This window comes from Pimephales promelas, chromosome 1, assembly GCF_988280905.1.
Source record: "Pimephales promelas chromosome 1, fPimPro1.hap1.1, whole genome shotgun sequence".
Taxonomy (NCBI): Eukaryota; Metazoa; Chordata; class Actinopteri; order Cypriniformes; family Leuciscidae; genus Pimephales; species Pimephales promelas.
The window spans coordinates 45565449-45581766 of NC_142769.1; the positions used below are offsets into that span (position 1 = coordinate 45565449).

Consider the following 16318-nt stretch of genomic DNA (forward strand, 5'->3'; position numbering starts at 1 on the left):
TTACGTCATGACTATGGAAACCGAGGAAAGCGCGGATATTGCGTCAATATCCGATATCCCGGGACGGCCACTTATTTAAAATTGGAATTTCTCTGAAATAAAAAAAAAATCTTTTTTTGGGGGATTATTGTAAGTACACAACTGCAGGAAATATAGTGATTTTTGGATATTTTGTTACAAAATTCCTACATATTGTACCTTTAATGGGTCAAAGACCTATTAAAAGATGGGGGCAAATTTGATTTCCAATAAGAATATTATTTTGAAGTATATTGTCTGTAATAAAAGTATGCTAAAGTGTACTTGGTTTTCACAAATGTGGATATTTTTCCCCTGTTTCCCAGAGCTCTGCCTCAGCTGTTTGGTTTAGCCAGCTGACCGTCTGACAGTAAGATCAAAACAACATTTAAATTGGGATTTGAATGTAAGCACAGCGAGCATGACTCTTATAAAGTGTGTCAGGGCTGGTTATTTTTTCTTTGATCATTTTATGTGCGCTAGGAATACGAAACCTTTTTGGCCATGTTATGAGGTAAATAGATGTAGTTACCATGAAGTTCAAAAAGAAACAATGGGACGATATGAAAGCGATCAGACCAATCTGACATTGGATAAATTGTAATCTGGCACAGGATATCCATAAATTACCAGGTTTAACCCATATCCGTGCTGTATCCGTCTAAATAATGAGCAAAAGTCAGGAAAGCACATGGTTTATGGTGGCTGCTTTTCAAAGCCTCCACCCACTGTCTCCAAACGGTAACATATCGTGTTATAGAAATACATTTAAAAAGTCTCATTCCAGGGAAGAACTCCATCACCTTTCCTTCTCCTCCGTTTTCTCCCGCGAGAGAGTGAGAAGCAAAGGTATGCGTGGCTTGAACAAGAGCCAGAAACGGATCTATTGTCATTCCATGCGCAGGTTCTGATGGTCATAAGCGTTTCTGGATCTGCCGTCTTTTGGGAATTGCAGACACATGCGCTTTCTCCATCAGAACCTGTGAGGGAGGACAGTGGAAGAGAGGTCACAAAGAAGGATATCTTCTCTTTCTCTCTCTTCTGAGCTGTAGATAAGGAGGGGTTAACTGCTGTAGACACAGAGCCTGCTGATCTGAAAGCCAGACGTAGGTTTAGAGAAGAAGAAGAAACTGTGTGTGTGTGTGTGTGTGTGTGTATGAGAGAGAGAGGGACAGCAAATACATAAATGAAACAATATTGCTTTGGCCATTTTTAAAACATGAGGTTTAAATCCCCCAGAAGAAGAGTAATAATGTTTGTTTGGTGTGTGTGTGTGTGTGTGTGTGTGTGTGTGTGTGTGTAGGTTCGGCTGCACTTTTTAAAAAGTATTTCACTTTTTGGCCATGTTTTTTTTTTTTTTTTTCAAATATGACTGACTTACAGTATGATGAGATTTGATATGGTCCTATAATTATTTGAAACATTTATTTATTGGCTACAGTAAAAACATTGTCAAATATTATTAGAATTTGAAATAACTGTTTTCTATTTAATATACAAAGCTGAATTTTCAGCATCATTACTCCAGTCTTCCGTGTCACATGATCCTTCAGAAATCATTCCGATGGCTGGTCTGCTGATCAAGAAACAATTCTCATTATTATGTATTTTGAAAACTGTTGTGCTGCTCAATATAATGCGTCCTTGCTGAATACCTTTATTCATTTTTCAAAAAGAAGAAAAATATAGGTTTCACTTTTGTAATATTAATTAACAACATGCACTAGGGTTACGGTGAGGTTAGTTGCATGTAATTATACTATAAAAGACACTGGGTTGTTGTCTCAACCCAAATTTGGGTCAAAAAATGTAATTTAAAAAAATGTAACCAAACTTTCACTTTCAACTACATTTTTTAATAACCTTTTTAACCCAACATTTGGGTTTGTCCATATTTGACCCACATTCGGGTTGAAACAACCCAGCAATTTTTTTTAGAGAGTAATGGTTTTGGACACTTAATTTCATGTTATTTACAAATGATTTAAAGTATATTATTATATAAAGACTTAAATAGGATCTCTAAACATTACACTTGGAGAGGTGTTTTGATTCTATTGAGCATTTCTTTACTCAATTACTTGTGAAAAGAAGTACACTTTAGCATATTTTTAAAAATTATTACAGAAATAGTCAATTTAAGTGCAAAATGAATGTAATGTTTTCAAACACTTAAACGTTATTTACAATTAAAGGAAAATATAATATGTAAAAAAAGCTGGGTTGTTTTAACCCAACTTTAAACCCAGCCATTGGGCTACATTTTTTAATGACATTTTTAACCCAATGTTTGGGTTTGTCCATATTTGACCCAAAGTTGGGTTAAAACAACCCAGCATTTTTATAGTGTAATAATCTGTATATGAAATTTCATAATTACCTTGTCTTTGATGGATACAGTGTATTGTTAAATGTACACTCTAAAAAAAATTCTGGGTTATTTCAACCCAAATTTGGTTCAAATATTGACAAACCCAGTAATTGGGTTAACATTTTAAATGACATTTTTAACCCAAAGTTTGAGTTTGCCCATATTTTACCCAAAATTGGGTTAAAACAACCCAGCATTTTTTTAGAGTGTATGTTGTTATGTTACATGTGTGCACTCTAAAAATGCTGGGTTGTTTTAACCCAAACTTTGGGTCAAATATGGACAAACCCAAACATTGGGTTAAAAATGCAATTAAAAAATGTAACTCAAGGGCTGGGTTTGTCCATATTTGACCCAAAGTTGGGTTAAAATAACCCAGCAATTTTTAGAGTGTAACAAGGACACTGTAAAACAAAGTTTAACAAAAAAGTTTACTGATCGCAAACTTTTAAACAGTATAGTGCACTGTTAAGCTTACATTTTTTGTTATCATACCCGTAAACTGGTTTAGGGTTCTGTTTGTCGCATGCATGCAAATCGTTTCATTGTCCACTTCGCCTCAAAATCAAACTACTGCACAGCACGGATTAATGTTTCTGTTCAGTGAATGAACTGCATTTTTTTTATGAATTACATGTTCCACCAAGAAAATGAATCCACCCAGCGCCTTAAGTCCAAATCAGAAACCTGCTCAATTTTGCATTATGAAACTCTCTGGAAATGTGTGGCGAAAGGTCTGCTGGAAAAAGAGAAAAAGCTTTATTCTCTGAACCCTTTTTGTCGAGCTCCGCATTCATTCAAGTTCTCTCTCCCTCTCTTCTTAGTGTCTGATATTTATTTTACAGTCCCTCTCTTCTATCTGGCTCTTAAAAGCTCTTGCAGGAGCAGAAAATCTCCTGTGTCCAGCTTTGAAAGATATTTGCTTAAGCTGGAAATCCATCGCTTTGTATTGCTGTTTAAATTTAGTCCATTTCTCATCATGAAGTACCTAAAAACATTTATTATAGAAATGGGGCCTTATCCCATGTATATTTATTATTTTATCTGATATCTTGTGTGAATGATGAATGTTTAAGTTCATTTAGGATGACAGCCTCTTAGCCAAAATATGCAAAACACGTCAGCAGGACACTTATTTGTTATACTGAACAGATCATACAGTAAGTTCATGTTCTGCTGAGTGATTGTGTGCATGTGTGTGTGTGCTTTGAAATGCAGAACATTTCTGTGATGGGTAGGGTTAGTGTAAGGGGATAGAATACACAGTTTGTACAGTATAAAAAGCAATATGTCTATAGGAAGAGTCGCCACAAAGATAGTGAACCAGACGTGCGTGTGTAAAGTGTAATGTGCCTTGAATAAGCTGAGGGTGAATAATCGATGTGTGTTGTGAAGCCTGAAGGGTTTGCAGTCTTAGCGCTTTCTGAAGAGAATCGAGAGAGAGAAGAGAGCAAGACAGTTTTGAAAATATGCTTCGGCATGGTTCCACATTATAGAAATGGTTTGCGTCCCGCTCTGAATTAAGACTCAGAGTTGTGGCTGTGCTCTCGAATGCAGCGATGGAAAGCCCCTCTCTGAGATTAATGGCTTAAGTGTTTGTGCAATCACATATAGCAAGTCGTTAGTGAGGGTCGTTGCTATTAGCTTCATTAAAAGTAATGATGTATAGAAATGATGGCATGGGAAAATCCATTTTCCCACTCTCTTGGTGACTAAACACTGACCTCAAGAACAGAAATGCATGAGAAACCCATTTAAGAGCATTTCTGAGTAAATTATATTAAATAAAATAATGTTTTAGGAGTTTAAAACTCTATCAGATCTAATGATTTTAATGATTTATTTTCATTCTGCTATTCAGCTATTTTGCTTTGTCATTTCTTCTTTCACTTAGTGCATATATGTTTACTGGTCAAAAGTATGAAAGGAATCTGAGACAAGCTTAAATATAAAGGGCCCTATTTTAACGGTCTAACACATGGTGTAAAGCGCAAGTGCACTTAGGGTGTGTCCGAATCCACTTTTGCTAGTTTAAAGATGGGAAAAATGGTGGTCTAAGAGGGTTGTCCCTATTCTCTTCTCTTAATGAGTAATGGGTTAATGAGTTATAGTCTATCATATAACATCTTGGGACGTCTTTTGACCATACGTCAACATCCGCCTTTTTAAACGTCGGTTAGATGACGTTATCGGATCCAAACCTAAACCTACCCCATCACCTAACCGACGTTAAAGCTAAAGCATCAGTTGTATGACGGCCCGGGATCGTCATGTAACCAACGTTTAAGGGGGCCCTAAAAAGGCGGATGTTGACGTATGGTCAAAAGACGTCCCAAGACGTCAGTTATATGACTTCTTGGGATGAGACTGTGTTATTTGGGGCCGTAACGTGCAATAAACCGACAGATTCGCTATTTACATGGCACAATTTTCTAGCGTAAAGACTGAACGCTTCTCCAGAGTGCAAATGGATGCTCGTACGTGAGGTTAAAGCGCGTAACCAAACCAGTTCACAGTATTAATATTTTACATTGTAATCATTTTATTTTTATTTGCCATGTTTGTGTGCTGCTATGTGTCCCTGTTTGTGTACGTGCGTTGTGGATCCGCCTATTGGCGCATAGTACTATTGCAATTTTTAAATAACAAAAAAATATATATATTGCTCCAGTGACTTTAGACCAGGTTCAGTTGGTCTATTTCAGTTGCCTCAAAATAGCAACACGCCAACAATACACCTCTTTTTCAGACCAGCATGCCAATGGGCGCAAATACATTTGCTATTTAAGCAACTTGGTGCAGGACGTGAAAATGATAACTGTGTTGGGCTGAAACTAGCAAAAAACAGCAATAGCCAAAAATGAATCCGCCAGCATCAATTCTATTGACAGCATCAACGAAAACTATAGCATTTTGTGTATTAACAACTTTAGAGAAGTACAAATGCCTATGAATACTTTTAGGTTCATAGAAAATTGATTTCATTGGTTTAATAGGTTGATTTTATTGTATTTAATCTGTGGCATTAAATAAAAATGTTTAATGCCATCATGTTTATTTAACATATTTACCTCATTTAATATGTTAGCGGTTTCATTCTGTTCTGTGATTTCCGTTTTCAAAGATGTTTTGATGGACTTCATCACTTAAACCAGTTTTCATTATTTTTTGTCTTTAATAGTACTCAATAATGTAACAAATTTTTTTTCTGAATGTTTAATTGTTGAGAAGTGGGTGAGGTTAGGGGCTCAAATATCTGTATAATAGTAAAATATAATTGTAATATAAATTAGGGCTGTCAAACGATTAATCGCGATTAATCACATCCAAAATAAAAGTTTGTGTTTACATAATATATGTAGGTGCACTGTGTATAATTATTTTATTTAAATAAATACACACACATGCTTTTATATATAAGAAATATTTGCATGTATGTACTGTATATAGATTTATATATAATTTAAAATATATATAAATATCAATATTTTATATATAAATAATATTTTTTTCTTAAATATACATGCATTTTGTGTATTTATATATATATATATACAAAATAATTATACACAGTGAGTTATACACATATTATGTAAACACAAACTTTTATTTTGGATGCGATTAATTGCGATTAATTGTTTGACAGCCCTAATACAAATATAAAGTATTCATACAGTTTTTTACATTTCTCAAGCTGTGCATAAGTAAATACCTTTATGTTTTATATGTAGTCAGTACATCCATATGGTATGTTTCAGTGTACTGTATATCCAAATGTATGTGCAAACATTATGAAACCTTATGAGATCAGACTTACTGAACAGCACACAAACACATAAATCCAAAATATGTTATGTTATATATAATTTTAACTTACACAATTCAAAGTAGCTTGAATACCGCTCTTGAGTCTTGACTGAATATATCCATTATTTTACACAGTGGGACTAGTGAAGTAGAGGGGGTTGTTTTTAAGATTGCTTTCCTGGTCCGGCCCTGAGGGGTGTATAGGGGTGGGTACACAAATACTCTGACATTTCACTCACCCCAGTGTTAATCAGACTTTCTCCTCACTCACTTAACCAGGGCCAGACTTACTACAGCATCTTGCTTCAAAGCCACTCTGCTTCTTCGTGTGTGTTCTGTGAGAACTGGGGCTCATAGACTCATAGTTGTTGTTTTTTTTTATACGAACAAGAGCCTGTTTTGTGCCTTAACCTCTAAGGACTGGTTTCCCAGACAAATGGTCTTCTGCTCTAGGGTTTACCACCAGTGTACTAGCATTTTGGACAAAGTAAAATAGTTTGGCAGAGGTTATTACTCAAAGTGTGTTGTATTTCATGAGAATTCACTTTAAGACTTTAAGAAAAAGGATTCAGGTGTCATGTTCCCAATCTTAGATATCAATATGGAGGACAGTGTTTATCTCTGTGCGAATTTGCTGTCTGTCCCTTTCTAGCATTCAGATTTTCATCTGAATCAAAATATCTCCAAATGCTGTAATGCAGTGTCTGAAGTGAACATGATATGTGATCCATGCAGCGTCGGTATGTATGTACAGTCAAGTAGTTCCTGACCCATAAATGTATCTTTGGGATGACCGCTTCAACTGAATTGGATTTGAGACCTATGGTTCAGGGAGAGTACTTTCCATAAGTGCTCTCAAAGACTGAATAATGAATTTTAAATATGTCAAACACAGACTATACATTCTGCACCAAGATCCTTGTTTCCAAACACAGCTGGGAGTGTTGACCGGTAACATATAACAATAATTTTTCTCTCTTTTTTTTGTGTGGAATGCTGTTATTAAAGGAGTAGTTAGAAGAAATCAGGACAAAAGTGGACAAAAGAGACGGATTAAAACACCAGGTAAACGAAAATATGTCTCCCTCGTCTACTTGTGATCCAATCGGCCAAAAGACATCTTAAAGGAGTAGTTCACTTTTAAAAAAAAACTTTTGCTGATAATTTACTCACCCCCATGTCATCCAAGATGTCCATGTCTTTCTTTCTTCAGTCGAAAAGAAATTAAGGTTTTTGATGAAAACATTCCAGGATTTTCTCCATATAATGGACTTTAATGGGAACCAAACGGTTCAAGGTCCAAATGAGAGTTTCAGTGCAAACTGCAAACTGTTCAAAGGGCTTTAAACGATTCCAGACGATGAATAAGGGTCTTATCAAGCGAAAAGATCGCTCATTTAAAAAATAAATAAAAAAGTTTAGGTTTTATTAGCACAAATGCTCGCCTTGCTCTGTTCTGTGATGAACCTTCGTGACTCTCCTGTTCGAAATCTTTTTTCGAGTCATGACTCGAAGGCTCCTCTTTAAGACCCTTATTCATCGTCTGGTGTCGTTTAAAGCCCCTTGAAGCTGAACCGTTTGGTTCCCATTGAAGTCCATTATATGGAGAATATCCTGGAATGTTTTCATCAAAAACCTTAATTTCTTTTCGACTGAAGAAAGAAAGACGTGGACATCTTGAATGACATGGGGGTGATTAAATTATCAGCAAAAGTTTTTTTTTTTTTTTTTAAATGAACCACTCCTTTAAGGGTGTGTTCACATGTAGTTCAGTTCTTTCGGTCCAGACCAAAAAAGAAAATGATACATTTAGTCCTGGTTCGCTTGCCGTTCACAGTGTCATTTTTAACACCCAACATAAAGATACAAAAAAAAAGGCTTTTATGTAGTATATTTAGTGACTTGTCATACATCCAAACCAATGCTGTGTGTGCTGGACTAAATGTGCTCGTTGTATGTGTGTGCCTGCATATGATGGAGCTGACAATGCGTGAAGAGCTTATAAAATGGGTAAAGGAGTCAAAACAGCATCAGGAATCACTCAGTCACTCACACACTTTTCTGCTGCGAGGAGACACAGTTCCCGAACTGTGATGGGCAACACCGCAACTATGATGAGCATTCTGTCCTTTTTATGGTCGCATCTTGTGACATTGTGTCCTGTTTTTGGTTCATTTGTGACTTTGGTCCATATTTCAGTCAAATCACACCAAAGTTAGTTTGGAAGCGAACCGAGACTCAGCATTTCAGTGGTCTCAGTACGCTTGTTTGGTGGCACCAGGGTTCGGATGGAAGCCTTCACACTTATTCAAATGAACGGCACAATCAGAGCAATCGCACCAGAGTTCGTTTTAATCGAACCAAACCTAACAAGTGTGAGTCTGGTTTTACTTTCCAGAGGTCCTAAACCGAGACGAACAATACTGACTCCTGCCAAGTTACAAACAGCATGAGAGCATAATAGCAAGCTGAATGCTTGAAGACATGAATGTCTGTTACATGTTTACCAGTTCATTATTCTCTTCTCGGTCCTAATCACAGCTCTAATTCATATAATTATCACATGCAAGAATTTGAGACACTGTTTACAGAGCAGCTAGTGGGCGAACAGACTCAGTTCTGCAAGATATGACGGGGAGCGGCTCGAGACCTGAGAACAATATTCAGATATTGGGATCTTGTTGGCGGAAAATAGCAAATGTGGTTTACAGGTGGTGGGTGGACTGTTCCAGGAAACAAAATAAAGCCAAATAAATGAGAGAGAGAGAAAAATACCCTGAGGATCTTCTTCTGATTTGACCTTGCTTTACCTCAGTGTACATGAGAAAAGTTGAGTTGTGAGATCAAGGATTTGAACATCAATACTGATGGTGAGATTAAATAGACTATAGTTATATTAAAGGGGTGATGAACTGAGAAATCAAATTTTCCTTGAGCTTTTGACATCTAAGAGGTCATCATATTATAAGAATATCCTGTAAGTTTGAGAACTGAAAACGTCATTGTTAGTCCAATAAAAGCTTTTATTGACACCAGCCTCTGAAAACGTCTCGTTTTTAAAAGTGTGAAACTATGACGTTGAAGGAGTTAAAACACCACCCCCGCAGAAGAAGATCAACGCCTGCTTCAACACGGCCGGTTTAGCCCCGCCCACCGATTCGCGCATTACACGCATAGCTAAGTAGCCTAACATACATGCCTACCTCATGATGACAAACCGGATCGTTCTACCGAGCAATATAGAATATTTTGCTTTGCCTGGTTGTGGAAGACAGTCGCTGCACAAGCTTCCTCTGGATTCCAATAGGACTTCATGGATAAACTTTATTTTTAATGACGTTCCAGCTGATGAGGGTAAAACATCGTAGTCTGTTCGCTTCATTTCACTGAGGATTATTTTGTAAACAAGACTGGATTTGCAGAGTAAAGAACGGTGCTGTGCCGTCTATATTGATCTGACAAGAATTGTGCAACACACGGACTCTGGGTCGAACATGTGGGCGAATCCGGTTGCCATTTGACAACATTGGACGTTTTCTCCCACGTACTCCGACGGGTGCACTGGTGAGTTAAATAAACTCATTATAACATGCAAAACTGTTATCCACTCACACCAGTGGGCGTTTATTTCCAAGTCTTCAGTGCGACACGCCCATAAAAACCGACCGTTTTTCAGGAAGGCTCACAACTTGGGTACAAAATAGCCTATTACTTATTCATTTTGATGTTTTTGAATGCAAAAACCAAGCGAACGTCATAAATTGACCTCAGACAACAATATAATAAAATTTAAAAAGCCAGTTCATGACCCTTTTAAATTTAAAGGTCAAAATAAAGTCAAATCAAATTGTTTAAAAGTAAACACATGTGCCTCATTCCTAGAAATCTAATCTTCAGGTTGGTTTTATATTGAAAAAAAGATTTTAATTCATGTTTAATTTTACTCAAGACAGCTATTACACAGATCCAGGGTTGTATTTTTCACATTGAGTGTTTCCATTGTATGAATGATATGTTTTTGTAGAACATTTGCAGTGTATGAACAGATATGTCCAAGCTCTTAGGATAGTCACGAGTATCTTACTAACAGTTAATTTTGCATTGTAGATGTATCATTGTGCATGTGCACTGAAAAACAAATCCACAGATTGCAAATCATTTAACCATTTGAGACCTCTCCGAAAAGTTATGATGTGAAATATTTGCTTTTAATGATCACCACAACTGGAGACAAATTGCATGGTTAACGATTGTCAAGTTTTATGAGTCCTAGTCCATAGTATAATAAAAAAAAAGTAAATAATAAAAATAAACTCTTAGAAACTCTGTTACACCACCCACTTCAGTGCACAAAGTAGGTAACTGATGTTATTGGTTGTGTTAGACATGTGCTTCATCTGTATTTCATTCACAAGGGTGAATTTTTAATGATCTTTTAGAAATCCACCCATTTCCTCCTCAGGCTGCTCCTGTGTAACCCCCATTACGACCATATGCAGACCGAGACCCACCTCAGTGTTCCCCCTTCTCTGTTTTCTTTACAAAACTAGATCTGCTTTTGTTCCTTACCATTGAGGATACTTTAACCTCTAGTATAACTAGGTCTGTTATCATTCCGGTACACAGTGATTGTTGATGTTGCAGAGTTTTCACAGGCAGACTTCAGGTCATTTGAGTTTTTCTACGCTCAGTCAGGTATGAACATTGCTTGTTTCATTCAACAAGGTTTCTGGAAACTGTACATTTGCACATTTACATTCATTGACGGTTGTATATTTACATTTTATATATATATATATATATATATATATTCACATAACAATGCCCATTAGACACATTTAACACATTTAAAAGCTTATTTTTCATTCCAACATATATAATAATTTAATATATAATAATTTCTTTATATTTCTTTAATTAAAGTCACATGCGTTATTAGGATATTAACATTTGTCTTTATATTTTGTCTTTCATTTTTTTATAGGCCTGGTTTTAGAGAGGACATTTGGGGAAAAAAGAAAAAAAAATGCTTAAGAGCACAATAGCTTTTACATGGCATGATAGCACATTACCCTCAGCTCCAGTAGAACCAAGGAGAGACCCAGAAATATATCAGAAAACAATATGAAAAAGTGGAAAGATCAGAGAAAAGTTGGAATAAGAAAGTCCCGAGAGATGTGAGTGGGACTGTTTGGTCTTTGTTAAAAATTCTCTAGTTTAGTTTGCTTTTTTATGTGGGTAAAATATAAGCAATACAGTTTGTTCTAACTCATCCTGCATTCATAGTTTGGTGGGGGTGGAGAGTCACTTGGAGTTGCGGGGGGTGGTGCAGCAGGGCCAAAGACCCAAACCATTTCCATACACGCTCTTATGAGAAACATACGTTACGTTCTGGTGAAAAAGCACAGAGACTGTTGCACTTCCCCCCCAATCCCCCCAAAATACACACACACATTGGTCCTGCCTGTGCCAAAAACATCTTTTTAGTCTCCCCCCTTTAGTCACTCCTACCCTTCTTCCATCTCTCCAACCCTCCCTCTCTCTCTCTCTCTCTCTCTCTCTCTCTCGCTGGAACGTCAATGGTGAGATTGTAAGTCCTCAACTTAGGCACAGATCTCCAGTGGACAGGAGAGAGAAAGGAGGGTGGTGAGAAATGAAATAAAAGAAGGGAAAAGTTTAATATAGGTACAAGTCTAAGAAAAATGGGCATCTAGGGCATTGAAGAGTATTTTAGCGTATTGAAAGCCACCTAAAAAAGGGAAAAAGAAAACAAAGGAGAATAGAGTTGGTGTGAGGTATGGGCTGTCCGGTTCTGTGTGTTATTCTGCTGTCCTCACTATTTTGCCTCTACGGCGCGCAGACTCTGGACTTGAGAGAACGGGATGCGCTCTGCAGCGAGGATGGATGCTACGTGCTCTACTTTCAGCGCAAGATCTTCCTGGAGGCCTGGCGGAGCTGCAAGGAACAAGGTGGGAACCTGGCCACCATCAGGCATCCAAAGGAAGCAGAAATGGTGAAGGAGCTCTTCTCCAATGTGGAACTGAGACCACACCACAGAGGCAAGGCAAATATCTGGATTGGCCTTCAGAGACAACCCCGACAATGTTCTCCGACCCGGCCCTTGCGTGGCTTCTCGTGGATCACTGGAGATCAGGACACCCAGTACACAAACTGGCTAAGAGAGGATTCGGTTAGTACCTGCTCTTCCCCACGGTGTGTGGGGATGCCCTACAGCACTGCAGCCCACGAGCAAGGGGATAATCTAAAATGGAAGGACGGACCTTGTTCGATTCCAGTGGACGGATACCTGTGCAGGTACAACTTCCAAGGCATGTGTACAGCTATTGCTAGTGAGGGAGGTGGGAATACACTTTATACTACCCCTTTTAACCTGCTGAGTACCCTCTTAACGCATGCCCCATTTGGATCAGTGGCAACAGTACCATGTCCTACTATGGATGACCAGTCAGTTCTGTGCTCCTTAAAGGATGATCGAACTGTAGGTTGGAGCAGGGATCCACCCTTTTGCTCTGATGTGACTAAGACAAGCTGGTGTGATAAGGACAACGGAGGTTGCCATCACTTCTGCATTGAGGGTGACTCGCACAACTACTGCGAATGCACTGAGGGTTTTCTCCTGGCTGAGGATGGGGTAAGCTGCTTTCCGTCTGACCCTTGCAACGGGGCTCCGTGTGAGTTTGAGTGCTTGCCTGTAATGGACGGCTACCGCTGTGCTTGTCCTGATGGCTACATGCTGGCACCTGATGAACGTGGATGTGTCGATGTCGATGAATGCCTACAGAGTCCCTGCGAGCAAATCTGTGTAAATGCACCTGGTACCTTCGAATGCCGCTGCCGGGATGGATACCGACAAGATGAAGAGGGTGCCTGTGAAGATGTGGATGAGTGTTTGGATGAACCGTGTGAACATGCTTGTGAAAACACATTGGGTTCCCATATTTGCCACTGCCATCTTGGTTTTGCCCCATTGCAAGAGGACCAGAGTCGCTGTCATGATGTTGACGAATGCCAAATTGAGGGAATATGCGAACAGATGTGTATCAATTATGAAGGAGGCTTTGAGTGCTACTGTAAGCTAGGTTATAATCTTCAACCAGACTATTATTCCTGCAGACCCATCGGGGAGGGCCTGGAGACTTCCACAACTACCGTCTCTAACCCGTTTATTACTTTTAACCCCGTTTTGGAACCAGAGGATCCTGTCTACCCATGGCGCCCTCCATCGACCTCTGAGTGGGGAACACCTCTGAACTGGCAGACTGAGCTGCCCAATGTGGAGACTGTTCCGACAGACCTGATTTGGACAACCGAAGTGGAACCTGAAACAACTACACCGAATGAAAACTCCCCTGAGGTCATTGACGTTGACGAACAACCGGTTCAAAATGCCTTTTTTACATCGACCATTCCGACGCCCACACCAGCAGACTATTATGAGGATGAGAGCACAACGGTTCCCACAGACCACCCTTCCACCACAGCTTTAGGTGGGGCCTGGAATTGGCTTTGGTTCAGCTCAACCCAATCAAAACCTGAGACACGGGAAACTGCAAAGATCCCTTTACACTTCAATGAAGATGAAGAGTCTTATTACCAAAACCATGGTTATGAAGACAGGTATAATTATGATTCAACCACCTTTGGTCCAGGGCAGCAAACTTCCACCCTGTCACAAATGCAGTCACAAGGAATAGAGGAGGTGAACAACAGTGAGAAGAGCCAAGGGACCAGCTGGTTACTAGTTGGATTGCTAGTGCCGCTTTGCATCTTCATTGTGGTGATTGTGGTCCTTGGCATTATGTATTGTACTCGCTACACGGTTAAACCACAGAACAAAAACGCAAGCGATTGCTATCACTGGATTGCCGGTGCTGGTGATAAAGCGGCTGCTGACATATCTGGTAGCGGAACTAAGTCCCATGTTTAAGCAAGTAGGACTGTGACTGAACGGTGTGAAAATGTAAATAAACTTGGTGTTGTAACTTTACAGTAGTGGGGGAGTTCCAAGAGGAATTCGATGGATTGAGGATAAGCACCCCATCTAATCCCTGTGACATTTTTAATCCGTAATTATTTATGGATGTTTATCTGGACAGTTTGCTATGCGAGAAAAGGGAGGTGGGGGGCAAAGAGGAATGCTTCTAAAACCACTAAGCCTCATTCTCTGCTGACCTCCAAGAGGCAATAAAAATTGTTCTACTGTTGCTCGCACTGATCTCTTGGTTTGCGAAACAGTTGCTTAAGTCACATGGCAAATAAGAGAGCATGCTTAAAAGATGAGGATACTTTCTTGAGTAATGTGGGTTATTTATTTGTAATTTGAAACTTTCCATCAGAGTAGCTGTGCCTGTGTCATTCAAGTGAGTCATGTCTTAAGAGATTTGTTCTGTAAAGAGCCATAACTACAGTCCATTTTGACAATGTAGAGATTTTCATTCCCTGTGGTGATCCAAGCCACATGTGTTCAATGTTTTGCCACAAAACTGTGCCTAGCAAGAAAATTCCTTCTAAGAATTTTTTGTCTAATGTAAGTAAACAGTCCTTTAGAGCAGTGGTTTTCAATCCTGGTCCTGGGGACCAACAGTCTCCCTTTTTTAAGGACCCCGTTCTCATCCCAAGGCGTCATATACGACGCTTTTGCCAAAGCGTAGACATCCAACACACATGGCACCCTTTAGCGTCAAATGAGACGGAGATATATATGGGGCAGAAGGCGCCTCCTAGTGGTCTAACCCTAACCCTACTCCATACCTAAACCTACCATAACCGAAGCGTGACGCTAAAGGGTGCCATGTGCGTTGGATGTCTACGCTTTGGCAAAAGTGTCATATATGACGCCTTGGGATGAGAATGCGTTGATTTAACACACCTGATTCACTATTCTAGCCACTTTTCTAACCACTGCTTTAGAGGCTAGTCTGGTCATAATGCCACATACTGTAATGAGAGTGAGGTTGGTCATACTTTACAAACAGGTTAAAAATGTCAGGACAAGCAGCCAGACAATGGTGTACCAATGACTTTTCTTTGATCAGTTTGTAGTGTTATGTTTTGATATGCTAAGTGAAAGTGCGAAATTTCCTACTTTACTTCGTTTTTTTCCCTCTCAACTGTTTATTAAAGTGCTCAACAAGGCTTAAATGTTGGTGTCTTTATTTTCTGAGACATGCAATACTTGACTTTTGATATCATGGCTTAAACATGCCTATAAAGGGATAGTTCACTTTTGAAATTAATTTTTGGTATGTTTTAGTTTACCTCAAGGGCATTCAAGAGTGTCTTTGTTTCCGCAGTATTTTCAATTTTGATATTTTAGGTCAAACCGTTCTTGTCTGTCAGTCATATAATGCAGGTCTATGGTCACCACCTCAAAGAGCATGCACAGAGAAGTCCAAAAAAGTTTTCTCACACGAACCGCTCGTTTTGTGTCTTAGGCCATCAGTGTGTACTTACATTTACAAGTCATTAAATCATGTTTAATTTGGACTTCTCTGTGCATGCTCTTTGAGGTGGTGACCATAGACCTCCATTATATGACTGACAGACAAGAACGGTTTGACCTAAAAATATCAAAATTGAAACTACCGCGGAAACAAAGACACCCACATCTTGGATGCCCTTTAGGTAAGCTAAAACATACCAAAAATGTATTTCAAAGTGAACTATCCCTTCAACATCAATATACGCTGTTGCTGTTTTAACGTGTAGAATTGGCTTTTTTCTAGGGTTAGGAAAACTATATGATAAGGGTTTACTCTCCGTTGCATAAAAGTAACAATGCATCCATCCTATTATTTTCTCTCTTGTTCCATGTGGATATACTGAAGGGGTTTTCAGTGACTGACAGAGGTACTATGAAGGTACAGAACCGTACCAGCTGATTATCCAATCAGATAAATCTGGACAGACATCAGAGACCTCATGCTGTGTTGTGGATAATTGGCGTGCTCAGCCTTCACATCATCACAGGAAAAGCACTCCAGTGTAATCGCTCAAAAACCGACAGCTTCCTACATTTTTTTACTGTTGTAACTTTAGATTCTTCTTGGTTCAAAGCTGAGTGCAGTAAGATTTTAAAGAAATCAATTCTATTGAATTAAA

At 38.8% G+C, this 16318-nt stretch overlaps 1 protein-coding gene across 1 annotated transcript; it reads left to right on the forward strand.

Annotated features, from left to right (window-relative positions):
* The first annotated feature begins 11759 nt into the window (after positions 1 to 11759).
* Positions 11760 to 15352, forward strand: cd248a (CD248 molecule, endosialin a). Its single transcript, XM_039659422.2, has one exon. It carries the CDS (start codon positions 11994 to 11996, stop codon positions 14142 to 14144), a length of 2151 nt encoding a protein of 716 aa, XP_039515356.2. The 5' UTR covers positions 11760 to 11993; the 3' UTR covers positions 14145 to 15352.
* The last annotated feature ends 966 nt before the right edge of the window (positions 15353 to 16318 follow it).

Coding starts and splice junctions, on each gene's coding strand:
- cd248a (XM_039659422.2), top strand. CDS start 11,994: ATGGGCTGTCCGGTTCTGTGTGTTATTCTGCTGTCCTCACTATTTTGC.